At 55.7% G+C, this 20,676-nt stretch overlaps 5 protein-coding genes and 2 non-coding genes across 7 annotated transcripts; 4 read left to right on the forward strand and 3 right to left on the reverse strand.

Moving 5' to 3' along the window:
• Positions 1 to 270: 270 nt before the first annotated feature.
• On the reverse strand, positions 271 to 2,128 carry SPBR_08302 (MFS transporter; the record flags this gene model as incomplete). The annotated part of the gene is made up of 3 exons (XM_040766540.1): positions 271 to 1,621; positions 1,724 to 1,785; positions 1,868 to 2,128. The coding sequence occupies 3 exons, from the start codon at positions 2,126 to 2,128 to the stop codon at positions 271 to 273; spliced, it is 1,674 nt and encodes a 557-aa protein (XP_040614479.1).
• Positions 2,129 to 4,699: 2,571 nt separating this feature from the next.
• Positions 4,700 to 4,787, forward strand: SPBR_09560. Its single transcript has one exon. It is a non-coding gene; the product is annotated as a tRNA-Pro (tRNA).
• A 430-nt stretch (positions 4,788 to 5,217) lies between these two features.
• On the reverse strand, positions 5,218 to 5,308 carry SPBR_09567. The gene has a single exon. It is a non-coding gene; the product is annotated as a tRNA-Pro (tRNA).
• Positions 5,309 to 5,923: 615 nt separating this feature from the next.
• SPBR_08220 (FAD-dependent oxidoreductase) lies at positions 5,924 to 8,158 on the reverse strand (the record flags this gene model as incomplete). The annotated part of the gene is made up of 2 exons (XM_040766458.1): positions 5,924 to 7,792; positions 8,030 to 8,158. 2 exons carry the CDS (start codon positions 8,156 to 8,158, stop codon positions 5,924 to 5,926), a joined length of 1,998 nt encoding a protein of 665 aa, XP_040614480.1.
• Positions 8,159 to 10,296: 2,138 nt separating this feature from the next.
• SPBR_08352 (uncharacterized protein) lies at positions 10,297 to 11,991 on the forward strand (the record flags this gene model as incomplete). The annotated part of the gene is made up of 3 exons (XM_040766590.1): positions 10,297 to 10,433; positions 10,504 to 11,208; positions 11,946 to 11,991. 3 exons carry the CDS (start codon positions 10,297 to 10,299, stop codon positions 11,989 to 11,991), a joined length of 888 nt encoding a protein of 295 aa, XP_040614481.1.
• Positions 11,992 to 12,014: 23 nt separating this feature from the next.
• SPBR_08585 (uncharacterized protein) lies at positions 12,015 to 12,995 on the forward strand (the record flags this gene model as incomplete). The annotated part of the gene is made up of 2 exons (XM_040766823.1): positions 12,015 to 12,200; positions 12,264 to 12,995. The coding sequence occupies 2 exons, from the start codon at positions 12,015 to 12,017 to the stop codon at positions 12,993 to 12,995; spliced, it is 918 nt and encodes a 305-aa protein (XP_040614482.1).
• Positions 12,996 to 14,460: 1,465 nt separating this feature from the next.
• SPBR_08065 (uncharacterized protein) lies at positions 14,461 to 19,914 on the forward strand (the record flags this gene model as incomplete). The annotated part of the gene is made up of 1 exon (XM_040766303.1): positions 14,461 to 19,914. The coding sequence occupies one exon, from the start codon at positions 14,461 to 14,463 to the stop codon at positions 19,912 to 19,914; it is 5,454 nt and encodes a 1,817-aa protein (XP_040614483.1).
• Positions 19,915 to 20,676: the final 762 nt, after the last annotated feature.

The following is a 20,676-nucleotide window of genomic DNA, read 5'->3' on the forward strand; positions in this document are numbered from 1 at the left end:
AAAACACAAGAAAATCACGAAAAAGACACGCCGCTCGACGTGTATTCCTCCGCGGGGTATCTAAAGTGCGACCATCTCCGCTCTGCCCGAGTCTGTTGAGGACTGGCCGATGCTCTCGTTTTCATCATTTCCAACGCTGAAATGCTCAATACTGATGCTGCTTTGGTTTTCTTTTCCCAACTCAGACTATGCGATAATGCAATGCAAGGACACACCGACGCCTCCTCTCCCTGTCAATGTCCAAAGCCGGACGTCTCACCGTCTCCTTGTCTACGAACTGCGACGACCCAGGGGCTCAAAGGGGAACAGCGCACTGAGCAACGCCATGCCGATGAACAGCGCCGCACACACATAAATGGGCGCCGACGTGCTGGTGTTGGCCACCGTCGCAATGACGGCGCTCAGGATACCCATGACGCGGTTGCACGCCACCGCCACGCCGTTGCCGGTGGCGCGGTGCGCGCTCGGCAGCACCTCGGGCGTGTAGGCATAGAGCGTGCCGTAGTAGATGTTGAGGCAGAAGCCAATAATGCAGCTGAAGGCAATGTTCTGGTCCTCGGTGCGCACGGCCGTGTACGCAAAGAAGAAGACGCTGGTCAGGACCGCGCCAATGGACATGGTGTAGCGGCGGCCCAGGAACTTGATCTCGCAGAGCCAGGCGGCGAGGACGGGGCCGAAGATGCCGGAGACGTTGACGAGCGCGTAGTTGCGCCAGGTGTCAAAGGTCGAGACGTTGAAGTTGGCGCCGCGGGTCGCGAGGTAGGTGGGCAAGAAGACGTAGAAGAGCGGGTACACGAGGCCAATGCACGTCCAGGACAGCCAGACGAGCAGGGTGGACAAGCCCATTTTGCGCGTGGAAAACAGGCCGCGGAAGTGCTGCGCGGTCTGGTGGACGGACGACGAGAAGCTGCTCTGGCTCGCGCGGCGCTGCGCGGTCAGGACGACGCCGCAGGCCTCGAGCTGCTCGAGGGTCAGCGAGCAGGGCCGGTTGTACTTGACGGCCAGGTTCTGCAGGGTGTTGACGAGGGCGGCGTCCTCGCCCTGGCCCAGCAGGTACTTGGGCGTCTCCTTGAGGCGGATGACGGTGAGGCGCAGGATGGACATGACAAACACGAGGGCGCCGCTGGTGAACATGACGTAGCGCCAGCCCATGTTGTTCTGGCGCGTGCAGGTCGCGACGGAGCTGCAGTTGAGGTAGCCCGGCGACATGAAGCCCCAGGCGATGAAGCCCGCCACGGCCTGGCCCAGACCCCACCAGGCGGCGAGCAGAGTCAGTGCCCACTGCTTGTTGCCGGGCAGGTACTCGAGGAAGACGGTGGTGTCGAGCACGAGGTTGCCGCCGCCGCCGAAGCCGATAAAGGCAACGAACACGCCGAGGGACGCCCACGTGGGCATGGCGCCGGCCAAAATGCACGCAATCGAGCAGATTATGAGCGACACATTGAAGGCAAAGCGACGACCGATGATGTCGGCGCTCAGGCCCCAGAACAAGGCGCCCGTCAGCATGCCCGAGTAGACGGCAATGGTCAGGCCCTTGTCGTAGCCGGTGCCGCCAAACTCGGTGTAGGCAGAGGTCGCAATGATGGACTGCAGCAGGAGAATCAGCGAGTCGACGGCATATCTAGCGTCGGATGTACGTCAAGTTAGCCGCGTCCTTGGGGAGCAGAGAGAGTTCCGCGAAAAGAACGAAAAGCACGGAGAGGGCAACGAGTTCGATACGCACCCAAAGCCGTTGAGGACAAAAAGCTTCCAGTGGTACGGCGTCCAGCCAATGTCGTCAATGGCCTAGACACACAGGTTAGCAGGCGTTCTCAATGCGGGCCCTCCTGCTCCGGCAACGTCCTCCCGCAAAGGCTCGTGTGCTTACATTGTTCACCAGGTGCATCTTCTGGTTCAGCGCCGGGTCGACGTCCTGCTGGCCAAGAATGTCGATGCCCTCGCGCAGCGACGAACCCTCGGACGAGCGCATGAGCTGCTCCTCCTTCTTGCGCTCTTCTTCGGACTGAATCTTGCCATTGTTGCTCTCACCAGTGGCCGTGGCTGTCGCCTCCGGCGCAATGCCGACGGCCTCGCCGTAGGTCGGGAGCGGCCGAGCGGGCGCGCTGGACGGTGCTTCGAGGTCCGCCATGGCTGAGGAAATCCGCAATGGTGCTCAATGGAAAGGGAGAGCGAGTCGCGTGCGCGCCGGAGGTCGTGTGGCCTGCCTTTGATCCGGGGTCTCAAGAGAGATGCCCGGGTTTACGAATGGAAGTGACGGCAGGAGCAACTTATCATGGAGGCTGAAAAGGGAAGGAAGTAAATAAAGACGTGAGGGGCAGGAGGGAAAGACTTGTCAGGGAAAGAGCGTTGGGGGGCGAATCGAACAACTTCGAGAGAAGGCTAACAAGGGGAGAAAAACAACCAAAAAACATTCTGGAGATAATGCAGGATCGGCGGGCACGACCGCAGTTATGTACGTGCCGCTGTGATGCCGACTGTTTTGGCAAGCTCCCACTGGGGGCTTTGGCATTCACGTCCCATGGGAAGCTAAGAGGCGTCTTGGCCTTGAGCTTTTCAGCGCATCTTACACGTGCATTGTTGGTTGACGCTTTGGCGCCATATGGGGGCGCCGTGGTCAAACGGACCCGTTTTGAGGAGGTGAATAAAAAGATACATGGTGTAGGATGGAGACAAAAGTATCCGATTTGCCCAAGGGACGCGTAAAACAGGGAAATAAGTGCAATGAGGGTACTCGAGGGCGAAGAACCGGCAATTGCCAGTGTGGCCCGGTGGCCCTCAGTGAGTGTGCTTGCAGCTGTACTTCGTAATACTCCGTACGATGTAATTCGTTCGGGAACGGCGTGCTTAATTCGTACATTTCACTTTTCTGCATGGGTAGAGGTTTGGGGGGACGCACGCTGACGAAGTTCCTTGATTTCTGCGCCGTCTCATTTGTTTGTTCTTGTACAGAATAAGGGGGGCCATTTTGCAGCTAGACGATTTTGGCCGGAGCCTGGACAGCGGCAACTGGTCAAGCGAGTGGAGAGGACCACTCTTCGGCAGGGGGGCAATGAACGACATGAACAGGACTGGGATGGGCACATGGGGCGAAGACCAGGGCCGTGATCCAGCCGGCCAGATATTTCTGCAGTCTTCGTTATTTTGGCGAGCTGCAGGAGGGCCGTGGGTGGCCTCAGTGACCTGGAGGATTCCAGTACGCTCACACGAAGAATGCAACAGGTGTTGTTGTTGACGAGCGCTTGGCATGCCCAGATTACTGCTCTGGCCGGTAGGGAAGAACGAGGAGGCACGAGAGCAATATGGCATTGGCATGGCATTGGCATGGCATTCCGCACGTGTAGCTGCTCTTTGCAGAAATAACTCACACGACTGCACTTTTTCGACACTTGTCAAGGTTCTCACGCCGAAGATTTGGCCATACTTTAAGCATTCCTGCAACTTAGTCCAACGGAAAGATAGCAAAGGATGGGAAACTGTGCCGCACTGCTGTGTACGACGGACGAGAGCAGAGAGAGTGGGCTGCAGCAACTGGAACCAAAACGACAGCCGTCACCGCATTTTGGCCAACTCGTGCGTGAGAGCAAGGTGGTGATAGGCCGGGCCTAGTTGGCTTTTAGTCTCACGACGGCGGACGGGGGATACTGACAAAAAGGGAAACTGGCAGCACACGTTTTGCTGTCCCAGGTTAGTGCGGGCGAGAGAGACGCCCTAGCAATGACTTTCTCTGGGCGGCTGTCGTATGGGCGTATGACATTTTTCTTTTCTTTTTATTTGTCTTTTTGTTTCTGTTTTTTTGGGGGGGGAGGGGTGGCGGGCAGAGGTCAGACGAGCAGCGATATACCAAGAAATGGCCGAGTGGTCCAGGTTGGACGCCTCGGGTTTGGGTCAAAGACTTTTTTTGTCTTCATGGGCAGTATGTTGTAAGCTTAACAGTGGTCGGGTGGTAGGGCCCTGAAGACCCGCCGATTCCCTTTGATGTCTCCAGGCCAGTCGCCGCAATACCCCGGTTTCCATGTGCAAGTTCTGCTTGTAAGATTACCTCCGTAGACCAACGAAATGGTGTGCAGATCCAGTAGATAGACTCGTTATTGTGGAGTGTGGCACCTTTTCCGTCTTTTTCTCACTCCTTTTCCCAACACGCTTATTTTAAGATTACTTTCGAATGCTGAATACCACTGTCCGGTTTATCCCAGCCGCTATCATTCTCCAAACGGTGCAAGGCTCAAAAGAAACAAGGGTACGACGCAATACAGCCTCCTCTGTACATTCGTACAGAGCAAGACGTTTGCCAATGGGCATGGAAAAATATTAGCTGCAGGGAACAAAGAAGTGATCACGAGGGTCAAAATCCCCCCCGACTAGAATCGATACGGGGAGAAAAACAGCAAGGCACTGGTCAATCTCGACAAGTGACGTCACGATTGCTATCCAGACAGAACACGAAACAAGCAGACTTGTGAGGGATGAAACCGTCGCCTTCTCGTTTTGGCGCCAATGTCCGCCATTCACTTGGCACTCCCCCACTCTCTCGTCCTGCGCAGGCGAATTTGACTCCTAGAGATGGGTTTTTACAGCGCTGCAATTACAGCGCCTTAATGGCCGTCCGCCTTTCGTCAGCCTTGTCACCGGTTTAAAAGCTCCAATAGGAGCCGGCTTTCTCCATCAAAGCCTGCATCCAATAGGAACTGCAGCACTCCCAGGACTGTTGGTCTAGTGGTATGATTCTCGCTTAGGGTCTACCCTGAGTTGCATGCGAGAGGTCCCGTGTTCGATCCACGGACAGTCCCCAACTTTTTGCTTTTTATTACGTTACCAAGTTGGACAATGTTAGAACTAGAACCGTTGTATTGGCCACACCGATGTCTTTTCTCTAAAGTTACGACGGTATATTAGATCCGAGAGTATGTTATTATTGTTTATATTTACTTCTCGGGGTTTTATCTCCTAGGCCTCCGCTCTTATTTAAACGTAGAAGATACAGTAGATCAAAAAGCTGTAGAAAACAGAGAATACCAAACAACGTAGTTATCTCGGGCAACCCTTTCTTATATTTGGTTGTCTCGCTGGTGGGTCACCGTCGCCTATAATCACGCTCTTCCGTATAAATAAAAAGTCTCGAGACGTAAACTCACTTCTAATAAATTATAGGAGCTCCCGACGTCGTAGAAACTTATCGCGACGCCCTCACAAGACGTCTAAAAAAAGACAAAAAAGTTGGGGACTGTCCGTGGATCGAACACGGGACCTCTCGCAAGTTTACACTCAGGGTAGACCCTAAGCGAGAATCATACCACTAGACCAACAGTCCTTGTACGTTTCTAGTCGTTGGCTAACAACTTGGTTTTAGCATATATGTAGTCTGCGCAATTTTAGCGCAAAATTGACATCCTTGACGACATCTTAAGACGTTGTCAAGAAGCCTAAAGGACATGTTCTTGGTCAGATATTGCTTTATTATTTAAATCATACATGTTAGCCTATCTGTCCTTGTAGACTTCTGATTGAGAGGAGACGTAGTTTAACGTTTTTGGGAGTCGTTGCAATCTTTGCTTTACTCAGGACGTCAGATCTTTCACGCAGTCAGATATTTACAGCAACGTCTTTTATTTAAAGCATCGGTTTGGCGATTTCCACTTGAATGAGTATCTGTTGGTCGTGTTTGTTTTGTTTGGTTATTCTTATTTTGTTTTTCAAACAAATAAATAAAAATGCGCGAGAAATCTGTTTAGCATATTAAATGTACAAAATAAAATAATTAACTTCTTTCAAAATATCACTTGCATAGCCAAATGATACAACTTGACACTTTAACATAGGTGCCAGCGCACTATTGTAGGTCGTTCGTACACTCTCACTTGTTTGCTGGCATTGTCTAACTAATCTAATTTATTCTATTACTATTCAAGGTGTATGAAGGTTGACCCTACAGAATGCTGATACCCAGGCGATCAGTAAACTTGTTGTTGAACATGCCCGTCGAGTTGAGCTGGCGGTAGACTGTATGCCACGCCTCGAAATCGGGATACCACGACCGCACATCGTCGTCCGTCACAAGGTCAATGTCGAGGCCCCAATGAAGACGCGGGGAGTCGATGCTGTCAGTGCACATCCGCTCTTTAATGTCCTGCGCGAGCTTGGCTCCTGTCTCGACCCCGACCAGCATGTCCAGCTCAATGGCACACGTCATGCGACCGGCCTGCGGCGCCAGGAACGCGTCGGACGCACCGATGAAGCGGATGCCCAGAGGGCCGGTCATGTAGTACTCATGGCGCTTGGCCTCGTCGCGGAACACGTCCAGCAGCTTATCAATGACGGGAACACACTGCTTGGCGTCACAGTGCAGCTCAATCGCCATCGCCTTGATGCTGTTGGCGGGCCCGAGGTTGAACACGCGGAAACTCTTGTCCACATACGGGCCGCTCTCGACAAGTGTTGCAATGGCGCGGTTGATGGCAATGGGGCTGATGGCAGGGAACCGCTTGAGTACGCCAAGGAGGTGTGGGATCGAGTGGATGCCAAACTTTTCCAGGAGCGTGCTGAGCCAGTCTTTGCGGGCACCCGAGGGCTGCGCCTCCGCCGTCACCCGGTTCCTCTCGACACGTACGCACGAGTTGTGTGACCACCACATGTACGGGTTGAGCACGAGCTCGAAATGATGGGCGCCGGCGACCGCCGGCGCGACCGGCGTCCAGAGCTCGGGAAGAAGCTCTTTTCGCACCTCGTCCCATCTCGTGGCCGACCGCAGCTCGTGCACATGGAAGGCTTCCGTCACGTCAATCACGTAGCTGTAAATCACCCCGACGCAGCCCATGGAGACAAGGGCGGTGCGGAACCAGTCATTATCCTGTCTGAGCACTACAGGAAGCCCGTCGATGGTGCGGGGGAAGCCAGCAGGGTCGCTCAGCGGCCCTTTGCCAACATGGGAACTGCATGGCTCGATTTGGTAGACGGTGCCGTCGGCGACGACCAGTACAATCGCACGGACGAGGCTGGACATGGGCCCGAACCCGATGCCAGACCCATGTGTCCCGGTCGACATGACGCCGGCCACAGTCTGGCCGTCGAAAGCACCCATGTTGGGGAGGGCCAGGCCGCGGTTGTCCAGCTCTTCGTTGAGTTCTCGGATCGTGACGCCTGCTTGGACGCGCGCAAGATTGCGACTGCGGTTGCTGGCCGTTATCGGTGCATCGCCGGCGGGCTCTGGCACACCCTTTCCGCCCTTGTTCGCCTTGACCTGGGCAGGCTTGGTGGTGCCGACGATGCCTTCCTCGCCATTGTCCACCATCGCCACCCGCTTCAGGAGGGTCATGTCGACGAGCATAGCGTCGGTCGAGTAGGTAATGTCGGAAAACGAGTGGCCAGAGCCGACGGCACGCACACGCTGCTGAAGGCTGTGGGCGTCGGCGAGAACGGCAACAAGCTGTTGGAGAGACTCGGGCTTCACAATCACCAGCGGCCGGTTGGCCTGCTCGCCGACGCAGTTCACCCACGTCGGATTGTCGGCAGCCTGGTCGTTGCCGGCGATCTTGTGGCCGTTCTTGGCCTCGGAGCTGCCAATAAGATGCCCGTGAGAGGCAGCCAAAGACAGATGCACCGCCTGTCGAGCTTGCACGTAGCGCTGCTTGGCATCCCGACCCCGTCGCCGGTGCTCGACGCCGGGGTCCCGCACCACATTCCACACGCCGTCGTGTGCGTTTTCCGGGTTTTGGCAAAAGACCTTGTCCAACTGCTTCAATGTCTCTTCGTTGAAGGGCTTTCCGCGGGCGTGGCGGAGTTGTCGCTCAACCGAGTGCTGGTTTCCCATGTCTGGGCCTGATGCACTGGATCTCCTAGGATGGACGGATATCGATAGAGATGTTGGATATTAGGTGGCTGTCTTATAGGTAGGGCGATTATGGTCCAAGGACAGCGTCTGGAACTGGGTCGAGAGGAAGACGTATCAGTGTCAGAGCGGGTGGAAAGTGTAGACGATGTTGACCTTAAAGACAAGCATCACCGGTCAACCGTGCATCATGAAGCAATCACGTACGGCGGGAAGCCGCGTTCCATCCTGACCCTCGGCGTCCTTGCCATACTTTTCCTGTATGCTGTCATTAAGGAAGCTGCGAAGGGTCGCCACGATACCGGTTAGGAAGCCGCGTCCCTGTGGTGTCCCCATTGGAATTCTTCAGTAGGAGTGCGGGTCCTATAGACATTATGACCTAGAAATGAGGCCTGAAGTGCCCATCGTTCTTCCCCTCACCGAGCGTTTGCCCTCACAATTCTGGGCTTCTGCAGGTGGGGCCAAACAAAAGTATGGAAACGGACCATTGTATTCTGCACCTTCCCAAACGAAATTTATCCCTCCCAAACAGATTTGGTGGCTTCCTTCCCTCTTGACGAGCTTCAGCCGTCAACTGGCACTTTTTGTGCTGTGGATTGCTGGCGTTCTCTTCCTCACCAGTCGCCCTCTTTTAACCATTCAAAGTCAACACTGCCAGCCAGCATAGCGAACCATCAGCTCTTAACCGAATACAAAAGCCATGTTCGATACGAGCTCGCCATCGTACAACACGCCAGCTTCAGAGCTTGCTCTGGGTGAAGACTGCAAACGGAGAACGACTTTCCTCAGGTCCATTGGTGCCGGAATAGCGCTGGTGCTCCCCCCAGCTTGAATGGACAGCATCATTGATCATTGATGGCGTGACTGGAGCGAGGAAGCGTGGACCCGAAGCGAGGTTTACAAGTGCGAAAGTGAGCATCACGGCAACCGAACTTCGGTGGAAGGTAGTGTGGGTGTCCGTTCTGGAAGACTTTGGCGGAGAGGCATATGGCGACCTTCCGGAGCAAAGATACTTTAAACACAGAACCCTGACACTAATGTAGCTGCGGATAGATAGTGATTTGTTGCCAAGGACAAACAACAAAAAGAAAGCAATAAATAAGCGCGCTCTGTTCAAGTACACACGCCATATGTACGAAGTGGCAGCAAAGAGACGACCCACCGAAAGCACCTCCTGAGACTGATGTGAGGATCCAAACCGGTCAGCAAGAACCTCAAAAACGATTTCAGTGGAATGAACGACGTACGCAGGGCGCGAAGAAACACGGACTCCTCTACACAGCTGAAAACACCGGGCGAGTGGAAGTAATTTTGCAAAATGGACCTGGGAGATTTACAGTCGTTGAACAACAAAACTGTGGAGTTGTGGAGTTGTGAATTCGCCGTGTCTGATTTGTCCGTCACGGACGTGCAGTTGCGAGCCAACGCAATTGCGTGGAAGCTCTGTTGGATCTGACCATTCAGGCGTCGCCCTCGACGGCTGCATAAAGCAAGGCTGTGCGCGATACTTCGGCGCTTCACATGCCTTTGCTCTAAATAAGTGCTCAGGAAGGTCCCCGACCCCTTGAGCGCAAATTTTGCTTTGAGGAATGGGTTGACGAGTTCGCCCTCGGGTTGGTTTTGTCCTTTCACAAAGTGCCTGAAAGAGGACATTGCACATACTCATTGTTGGCCAGACCAAGTGGCACATGCTCTAATGCGGATTTCTCTGGTGTGAACTAAGCAAGGTGACCTCACCAGGCCACCTTTTCACCGACGCAGCTGCGTTGGGACGCAAGTGAGGTGAAGATGACACGGAAATATCACCAATTACAATCATATCGACAACGAAGCAAGCGTCAAATGAGGACTCCAGACAATGGAAAACCGGACTAAAATGGACCAAAGACGCCCAGAGCCCAGAATAGCACAAAGCTGAGAAGACAACAAGGAAGTCATAGTTCAACAGGGACGAGAATAACGCAAAGGCCGCAAACATGATAGTTCTCCATGTCGAGGCAGGCCTCGCGAGAAGTGTTGAAAAGGATTGGTCCCTGTCCCTTCCTCGGCGCCATGGCTTCTCGATTTTCTCCAGATCTTGTCATTAACCCGGACTAATTTATTTGCTGGCTACACTTTATTATTTTTCTATTTTCCATCGGATCATTACACTGGTTGACCTTGTGGATCACGCATAATCGTTGTGCACCGTCATGGGAGCGCAGTCCAAGATGGCCCCGCATCGGTCAACGGCGCATGACAATATGAAGAAGACACAACAGGTCTCTGGCACAAAGAAAACCGATTTGGTGGTTCTTCCATCGAAGCCTGCAGGAAAGCGGGAAGGCTTTGCCACGCACTTGCATGCGTCACCTCTAGGCGGATCGGAACCGTATAAAAGAGCCCCGTTCGTACCAGTCGAAAAGACGGGTGCAGACACCTATGTATCAGGGGCCGAGAGCGAGATATCAAGATCATCGTCTCCTGTTACTGATATGGCAGCATCGTTACCCTCATCCACCAGCAGCTTTGCTGCATCGTTGCCTTTGCAAGATGGAGGCGCCGACGGAACAAAAGATGACTCCTCGAGACAGAGCGACGCCGACTCTTCAGGGAGCGAATCTGATAGTGGGTATGTATATGACAAGCCCGTGATATGTCAGAGTCCTTTGTGGTATTGTTTTATAATTTAATACTAACAGGTTGTCGACCAGATCTGGAACCGCACTCAGAGAAGTAGACCGGCGGAGAAGCGGAGACATGACACCAAGTCCGAACATATCACGATTCAGCCAAGTGCCCCAATTACTGCACTCAGGACGGCCTACTACGCTTGCCGGTCCCGAGAACGACATTGGCAGCGGTATTGAAAATGAATACAGCAGCCCCAGTACCAGCGAGAACAGCGACAGTGACCGGGATACAGATGATGACAGTTTTGACGCTGATATTTTGGCCGCTGTGGGCGGAAATATCGGCCTGGCCGTGACTTTGATTCCATATCTCCACAGACTGAGAGCAAAGTCTGTACAAGAAAAGATTGACAATTGGCAGATCGAAGTGGCGGATCCCGTCGACGGTGACGATGGCACCAATGGCAGTATCGACTCTCCCGAGTCACTTCGCGCACACCGCGGAAGCTTGCGGTCCTCACGGGCTGCAAGAAAGAGACGCCATCAGTCGGATTCTGACAACGACCAGGACGAATATGATGATGACGAGGGTGGGAATGATAGTCCTGATTTTCTGGGACTGCCCCAAGGAATAAAGGACCTGTATTTAGCTTGCCATTTCCACAAGTTTGATCCCATAAAGTACGGGATTCGACACATTTCTCCGGCATCGTCTCGGAAGGACAAGTATCGAACGTGTGCTGGCCCAGGTTTCAAGACCATCCAACGACTGAAGTAAGTACAAACTTTCGTTACTGACAGGTTGTTCCGAAATATCCTTAGTCAAGTGTGCCAGTGGCTAACTTTCTCTGTGTCACCAGGGAGCATCTAAAGCGGAGGCACAAACCAGTCCAGTGCGACCGCTGCTATCATATCTTCACCGGATCGAACAGAGCCTCCTGGCTTCAGCAGCAGCTGACTGAACACCGGCAACGTGAGGAGGTCTGCCAGAGGGGCGACCCATCGTTGAAAGAGGGCATCAGCGAGGCCCAATGGACTACTTTGGAACGCAAAAACCACAAGAAGAGTCAAGAAAAGCACAAGTTAGAACGTTGGTATGATATTTGGCGAGTTCTTTTCCCCGAGGCTGACGAGCCAGCAACGCCATGTGAGTTTTCAAGAGTGGGAGATCATTTGGGGAGAGATCCCAGCGGCTACAACCGAATGAGCGAACGTGCTAACAGCAAAATTGAAAGTCTACGACGCAGCGGTGCCAATGAGCAGCTTGGAACAGTCGAATGGCAGGCAAAAATTCGTTGATATGTTTCAAACAATTCTGTCCGCCAAGGTGCGACAAGGCGATGTGCTCTTCGACAGCACTTGTAGCGCGGAAGAAATGCAAGATCGGCTTAAGAACGCTGTGAGCTTGACGTTCCAAGCGTACGTTGGTTTGCATGGGTTCCCCAACTGGTTTGCATGGGTTCCCCAACTCGGCCGATGTATCTTCGATTACAGGAACAACAACCCTCCAGACATCAGTCTCCGAAGACGCTCCAGCTACACAGCAGCCTCGATTAGGAAATGGTGGCTACCAGTACACGATGGCGCCGCCGCCAGGACAGGAAATCGGCAATCTGGGGAGTTTGGCAGGACCGTCCTCATCTTATTTTGTGCCAAATTACGACCCGTCTCTGCAGCACTCACCGTCGGATCTGTCTGGGAATCCTTACATTGAGCAAACAGGTGACGCAACAGTAGCCGCAGACACGGAAAATGGTGATCCCAACGTGCGTGGCGTACCAACCACAGCGGCTTCTCTCATACAGAGTCTTCCGTATGTGTTAGCACAGTCTAGTCCCGACCCAGCATCGCCAGGACAGGAGCTGGCGGCAGCACTGCACCCACAGCACTCGCCCTTCGTCTACCAGATGGCCGAGACAAACCCATATACAGCTCAAGTTGCAGAAGCATCCAACGTGCAGCGACAGACACCCGTAAAGCCGATGGGGCCGCCGTCTCAAACCTCCTCACGCAAATCACGACAGGGAGCGTCGAAGAAGAATGGATCACAGTCTGAGAAACGTGCACTGCCGCCCCTCCAGCCGGCTCCGCACCGTGGGTCTCAGCATGTTGACCCGGCGCCGAGCTTGCCTTCAGTGAATCTGGCGCCGAGTTCTCTCCACCCACAGCTGCCGCAGGGTGCACACGGGGCGGCATATTCACCAAATGTCCCGCAACAAGCGCACAGAGGTCAAGGGGGCTACTACGGACAGCACGGACACTACGGCCATTATGGACACACCGCCGGACCACCCATGTCCGGGTCGGCCGGGGGGGCGCACATAGCAAACACTCGTTACACAGAGTCCGGCCATAGCCAGGCTTCGGAGTACTACGACAGAGTGCCGTGGGTGGCGGGGGCCGTGCGACAGGGACCTGCAGGAGTATCGCTGCCGCCGATGGAGACGCAGCCGTATGATGCCATGCCGTCGACGAGGTCGCAGGCGAACGGTGCTGGTTATTACAACCCCCAACATGGATACGGGGGTCCGCACCGCGAAGATTACCGTTCTCACCAATAAGGGGACGACATGTTGATGTTTTTGGGGCTCTGCCTGATTTTGATTTAATTTTGATTTCGCTTTATGGTGCTGGTTTTGGCGTTGGGTTGAACTGTTTGTTTACATAGATACGAAGTACTCACCTGCTTGTGATTACGAATCCAGTGCTTCACTTTGAAAAAGAGTAACTGAACATTAAGACGAGGTTAGTTTATTGCCCAGCTCTCTAACTCCTTGTCCAGATAATACACCAGCGACAAGCTAACCATTGGTAAAAACCTGGGAAATAGACGTGGGCAGTGAGACTTACAGCACCGCTTCTCGGCGGGTGAAAGGATACGGGCTGTATTTGATGTCTGTAGATGACTCGAACACAGCCACACGATTCGAATAGAAAGTCTTTAGATCCGGACACGAGATTTGTTGTTCACCTTCGTCGTATGTGCGCCTCAATCTGGAGCCTAAAGTCACTTGTCATTTTACGCGGGGAGGATTCATTGCCAGACAGCCCACTATTTGCTTCTAAATTTAATCCTTTACAGGCTTACCAGGCGCTGGACAGGCATTTCCACCCTGCTAATGCTCTGGCTCGTATTAGTTTGTGGATTGCGCACCGAAGTGTCAACCAGTTTGGGGAAGGAACTGTTGTTGGAACGAGCGCCCCACTATTTTGTCTCTTGTTCGCTCTTACCTCCCTTCCAGGCTCTTTCCCCATTGGTCGCCATCAGCCCCGAGGCAGGCATGCCAACGCCAAAAGACTCGGACAAGTAATGAGGCGCTGAAGAAGGAACATGGCGTCGTTGAGGTTGATTGCTCCTGCCAATACGACGCTGTGCGGCGACGCTGCGATAATCTGCAACACGAGAAGGAAGGAGCAGGGCGACGCACGCAATGCGGCTTGCTTTCCTTGTTTCTTCTTGCCTTTTTTTTTTTTTTTTTTTTTGTCGCCATTTCATTCTGCCTTGTTCTTTCCCGGTTTGTGAAGCTCATCAAAAGCAACCTGCGCTCCTGCCATCCGGCTCCTCGATATGCGCCGCGCTTTCCTGTCGCTCCAAATCCTCGACCGCGCTACACCTCGAGGGGAAGGGGACCGACGTGACCAGGTGGGCATCGCGACTGCCCACGTCTGAATCAACAAATTTGACAAATACGAGAAACTCCGGGGCGACAGAGAGACACAACGAACAAGCGCACGGAATAGTGCAGGCGACTGGCGACTGGCGGCAGGCGGCACAGCAGGCACGAACACGAATGCACACAGCCCTGCTCGTGTCTCCCGAACGAAGCCCTGTCCTTGCATCGAGGGCGTGCCGACTGTGAGCTGTTTCTCGTTTGGCTCTTTTTGCTTCTTTGGCGCGTTTGGCCGCCCCTATCGTCATCGCGTCTTGGCGGCCATCCCATTCCGGTCTCATTACGTTTTTGCTTTTTCTGTTGTGACTATTACGCATCTCTTTATTGCTTCTTTCTCTTTTCTTCCAAACGAACCATGTTCTCCCGCTTCCACCATCGGCGAGGGACGTCGAACTCAACGCCGACATCCCCTATACCACCCGGCACCGATCAATTGGCAGCATGGGAGCCGCCTGCCCGGCAGTACAAGCAGCAACCGCAGCACTCCGCCGCACAGCGGCCGCTATCGACGGGCAGTGTGGGCGATATAACAGTCGCGGCGGCAGCTTCGGCCGTAGGCGACACGGCAGGGGCAACTGCTTCGACGAGAACAACAGCAGCGCCCTCCGCGTCCAACATGCCTCCGTCTCTCCCACCGATCACCCGTGTCGCGTCTTCCATGACGACCTCGTCCAACACCGACTACAACTTCCTCAGCGACCCGGCCGCGAAACCGAATCTCCCCCCTGCCGGCCCATCTTACTCTGCGCCGTCGACCTCGCTCGGCCACCGACGAACTCCTTACCAAGCGACACAGCCTAACGTGCACTCGACGCCGCGCATCTACTCTCCACCTCAGATCAACGAACCCTCTCCCGAGCCCCAGCCAGCGACAACGAGCGAGTCCGGCTTTATCGGCGGTGTTGCTCTGGCGAATCTGCGGCGGCACGGTGCACAAGATCTGTCGACGGCTGCGGCAACAGCAGCAACAGTGAATGCGTCGAAGCGGCCGTCCTCCTCTCTGTCCAACGTGGCAGCGTCGCCAACATCCACAGCCATGTCCTCGCCCGCAGTGTACGGCACGCCCGAGCGACGCATGTCCCGCTCCAAACCGCCTCCTCCGCCGATCAACACGAACCTCGCATCGCGGCAATATCTATCAGCACAAGGCGCCAACAGCGGCAAGGATCCTCGTTCGGGCAGCAAGTCAGCAACGTCCTTTGTCACGCCAACAGATCTCAAGTCGTCCGCTGCCGCGGCTGCGGCGGCGGCCGCGACAGCCGCAAATATCGCCAACGAAGCGTACAACCAAAGCTCTCGGAGTTCCCACGGTGCAACAAGCAGCAGCGCGGCGAGTGCGGCCGCTGCTGCGAATGCTCGGACAAAGAAAAGCCTGCCCTTTCTGCGGAAAAACCCCGTGTCTACTTTACTTGGCCGCCGCAAGACCGGGGCAGGTGGTTCCGATGTCACCGGCATGTCGAATGCCAACGCCGACGGGCCGGTTTATGTGCCCATCCGTGGCACCCGCGTTCACGACTTTAGTGCGCCCGGACCACGCCGTGCTGTTCCACCGGATGCGCCTGCGGTCACCACATCGGCAGCGGCCGCAGCGGCTATGGCTGCCATTGCCAATGTCGGTGGCAGCCCCCGACCTAATTCAGCGACCAGTCCTTCTTCGAAACAGGCGCCCGTTCCTTCGCAGATCCCCAACAACTTCCCTTCCTCTTCGAATGCAGGCTCCGCCGGCGTCGATACTGCACCGCCGCAGCTGAGGTCCACAGACACAAGCTCCGCACGGCTGTCTCACTCGACACCGCAGCCGACGTCATCTTCTTCTTCCTACCCGTCCAGCCGAAACTCGTCGGTTACACCAGACGCAACGCAAAACTCTGTGGCCCCATTACCAAAATCAGCAGAGACACAGATACACGCACAGGCACTAGCACAGGCACAGATACAACCACATGGACAGCCACAAGGACAGCCACTGGGACAACCGCAGGAACAACCACAGCCGATGGCGGAGCAGCGAGGCGGCCCCATCCGCATGTCCTCGCAGAACACCCTGCAAACCCTCCAGGAAAACCGCACGCTTTCATTTGGCGAGAAGCCCCTGCCAGAGCGACCTTCCACTAGCGACGGTCCTTCCTCGTCCTCTGTGCGAACCGCGTCGACCTCTGCGCGATCGCGTGTTGTCTCGGCCGATGTCGCGTCCCTCTTGAAATCGTCGCCCTCCACAGGCACCACACGGTCGCACAATGTGTCCTTATCCGACGATCTGTCGCCCAACACCAACACCACCGACAACGCAGACACAAACGATACCACTAGCGGGCTGCCATCGACCTCGGCCACCACGCCCGCGTCGGTGGCCTCGGTGGCTGCGTCTGCGCTGCCGAAGCATATGAAGAGCACCTCCTCCCGCTTTAGTTTTATGATTGGCTCAGCCAGCGAGGAGAAAATGCTTGAGGAGCGCCACCGGCAGAAGCAAGCCGAGAAAAAGGCCACAGGCGGCGGCGACGGCGACGCTTCCGATGACGATGGCATGGGCACGCGCGACTCGCGCTTTGACGATTTGGACGACGACGGCTACGACTACGACGCCATGATGGATGATGACGGTCTCGAGGAGCGCATACCGGGCGTCAACGCCGACGCCGACGAATACGAAGAAGACGATGCCCATCTGTTCCGCTCGGAGGACGATTACGAAGAGGAGATTCCCCACAGCGGAATGGACGAAGAGGACGTTTCTGGGACGGGCCTCGGCGCGCTGAGTCTGGAAGACGAACCCACGTTGCACATCGAGGCCGAAGACGACGATCCAGAAGGCGTGGACCCGGACAACGACCAAGAGAATTTCGCTGGCTTCGTCTTCCAGCGCTCCAATCCCGCCTCGTCTTTGGTGAGCCCGACCAGTGCTGGTGTTACTGCCACGCCGCGTGATGCAGCCGGTCGTGTGATTGGCTTTGCCCTAACGATAGATGCGGCACCCGACACCTATCCTCCCTCGGCCTCGTCGTTCTCGTCTCTCGATCCCCACGGCGTTGCCGATACCGTTGTTCCAAACACTGGAGCGAACGCGGAAACAAATACCGCCAACAAACCGGAAGTTCGACACTCTTTGCTCTCGAATGATGTACTACATACGCGTTACGAGGAGCAAGAGTACGATGAGTTTAATGGAGACGACTACGGAGGTGATGACTCCCACGAGAACATGGACCAGTACGAAAACGAGGTCGACAATGTCGAACCTACGGTCACCTTGCAGCCCCAGCCAACGACCGTCAACTACAATACCGTAGCACAGTCCAACCCTGCCCCGAACTCGACCTCCTATGGCGACGACCTCTACTACGACCAGGGCCTCGCCGACGAGCTCAGCTTTGGCCAGACAGAATCGTCGGGTGCCGCGTTTGACGAGTCCATCTTTGATCTCGACGACACGGACGAATACGGTCGTCCGATCCCCGGTGCCTTTGCCGCGGCCCAAGCGGCCCAACGCGCCGCCATGGCTGCTGCTATCGAAGCCGCCTCGTCTGGTCCAGCCTCGGGCTCCGCGCGACACGAATCCGATGTCCCATCGTCCGAGTTGTCTGACAAGTCGCCAGACGCCGACTCGACCGCCCATACATCGATGAGTGTGGCCGGCATGGCACACGGCAGGAATGACAGACATGAGCCGGCGGCCCTGACGCAGTCGGCGCAGACTACGGACTCCCCGTCTGTTCCCCTGCTCTCCTCTCAGTTTGCACCGGTCCGCAAGAGCGAAGACTCGTTGACAGCCTTGCGCCGGCAGCTACCACCTATCATGACCGATGCCGAGCGTGTTGACGCATACCAGGCAGCTCTGGCCGCCGCTGCCTATAAGGCTGCCGCCTCGGGCAAGTTCCGTCGTGACTCGTCGTCGACCCGCTTCTCCCCGGAGCCGACCAGCTCGCCCCCGGCGTTTGACATGGACGACATTCGAGGTACTGGCCTGGGTCTACAAGGACAGACCCTAGATGCGGACGACGGCGTCGTTGAGGTCTCGTCACCCGTTGCCACTGCTGCACAAGTGCTGGGATCGGATGGAGGCCTTGCGGGTCTGCCGGGCTCGGGCTCCGCCTCCCACCTGGCGTACGCTTTCACCAGTGAGCGCGACATGGACTATCAGTATGACTTTGATGACGACTCTGGCGCATACACGCAGGATATGGATGACTATGATCTCGATGACGACGCTATTATCGCCGAAGCGAACGCCGAGGTTCTGGCCAACGACATGGATGGATTCTACGGCCAGGAGTTCAATTTTTACTCGGCCCCGCTCCCGCAGTCGTCACGCAACAGCAACAGCCACGGTAGTAGCAGCAACAACAACAATAACAAGAATGCCGACAAGGACCGGATCCAGTATGCGAATGGCGGCTATTTTATTCCCGATGGCATCGGCCGTAGCACGTCCGGCCGCGTTGTGTCCCGCGAGCCCAACCTCACGCCCATCACAGAGCGCTCCGAGTACTCTAACCGTAACAGCGTTATGTCTCTGGCGGTGCCGCCGTACGGAAGCAGCAGCGAACTCCGTTCGCCTGGGCTGGCGCAGCTTGCCCTGCTGGCCGAGGGTGACAACAGCGACCTCAGCCTGTCGGCACTGCTGCGCCTGCGGAGCCGGACCTTTGGCGGCAGCAGTGTCAGCTCGAGCCGCGAGGGCAGCCCCATGCTCATGCAGAGCAAGGATAAGGACCTCCGCGAACGCGGCGACCGCGACAATGCCTCGTCGCCCTTTCCTGGACCGACGGCGTCGCAGCTTCAGTTGGTCTCCAAACAGTACCCCCTGCCGGCGCAGTACCACCACCGCATGGCCTCGGGTGGCGGCAGTGGAAGTGGCAGTGGCAGTGGCGGTGGCGGCGGCGGCATCACCTATTCGCCTCGCGGTGCGGCGGGCAGCGACCTTAACTCGGATAACGGCAGTGAGTGCGGCAGCCCGACGCTCACGAGCCTGCACCCCGGGACCAGTGGTGGCGGAGGTGGTAGTGGTTATGGTGGTAACAACATGTTGCCGCTGCCGACATCGCCGATCCCTCCGGCGAGCAGTTTCCCTCCGGTGATGGAGGAGGACGACGAGATGCTCGAGACGACCGAGGCCATGCCCGAGACTGCCGAGGTCGGTGGGGCGGACGCAGAGGCGCACGCGGTGGCGGACACAGCGGTGGCGGACGCAGCGGTGGTGGGCCAGTCGGATGTGGGGGGCGGCCAAAGTGCCATCAGCTCGGCTTCAGGCTCAATGCTATGGATGCACAACCCGTTGCAGCGCAGCGGCAGTACCCGTACCAATACGAACACAGGCTACGGCTACGGATATGGCACCAGCGAGAACAACACCGTCCTGCCCGAGGACCAGCGCCAGCAGCTGCGCCTCAAACAAATGCACGACTCGGAGGTCTTGGACCTGGAGCAGCAGCTGCAGGTCAAGGCGCGCGAGACGGAGCAGATGCAGAAGCAGCTGGAGTGGTTGAGGACGCAGCAACATCTGCTTCAACAACAGCAGCTGCAGCAACAGCAACAGCCACAGCCACAGCCGCTGCCACAACAACGGCAACAGCCGACAGCGGACGCATCGCCCATCTCCCCCGCCCGTGGTCCGCCACCGCCCATCCCTCCCATGTCGTCGCGCCGTCCGGGCAGAGGCCACGGCCACCGCCATAAGGGGTCCTCGGACAGCATATCGTACGTCAAGGAAGAAGAGGCCGAGAGCGGCGAGAGCCGGTGGGTGATGGAGCGGCGGCGGCTGGGCGAGACGGGCGAGGTCGAGCTGCTGGAGCGCGAAGTGGTCAAGAGGATATGAGCCTGGCCTTGGTGTCGGCCTTCTCTCTCTGTTCTTTTTTTTGATACCTTTTGGGTTTTCTTTGTTTTACGATACTGGAGGAGTCAGCGAGCGTTTTTCATTACTCTTCCTTTGGTTGACTTACCGCTTTCTTCCACTTTCCACTTGCTCGGCATTCTAGGCGTTAGGGATGGGTTTCTCTCCTTTGGACAGGACGGCGTCCATTTTACGGTGTACAAAAGTTTTTGTCCATATCCTTTACCAAGCGGAATCAAAATAGAGATGGTAGATATGGGGTGGGATGGAAAATGGTGGGGAGTTTGTGGGACGATGGATTCCACGAGCTGCAGACTTTCGCGCCAGGATGCATTTTTATTTTTCTTTGATACCACTTGGCCGCAAGACTGCGGTCGATAATATTTTGGAACGGTATATTTTATTGAATTGGGTAGGGGCCGCACACAAGCACATTTTTTTCTTATTCAACTGCTTTCCCTTCCTATTCTTCTTTTGTGTTCTTTTCCATTTTTCATGTCTAGCCATTTTCTCTTGACCAGCAACTGGCCTTCTCATGTAACCAATGGCAAAAGGGGCACGTTCTACAGCCAGCAGTAGGCGTTTGAGTTGCCCGTTTGAAATTGAATGCATGCGAGGTCCAAACGTTATTTCCTGTCTACGCAGTATGTCACAAGTCGAGTTGATGATGCCAAGTTGACGCCCACCCGCTTGTCATTTAACTCATTTACCGACAGACGTTTACATAACGTTCTTGCGTCCTTTCTC

This window comes from Sporothrix brasiliensis (genome assembly GCF_000820605.1).
Source record: "Sporothrix brasiliensis 5110 chromosome Unknown Cont22, whole genome shotgun sequence".
In the NCBI taxonomy this organism is placed as follows: domain Eukaryota; kingdom Fungi; phylum Ascomycota; class Sordariomycetes; order Ophiostomatales; family Ophiostomataceae; genus Sporothrix; species Sporothrix brasiliensis.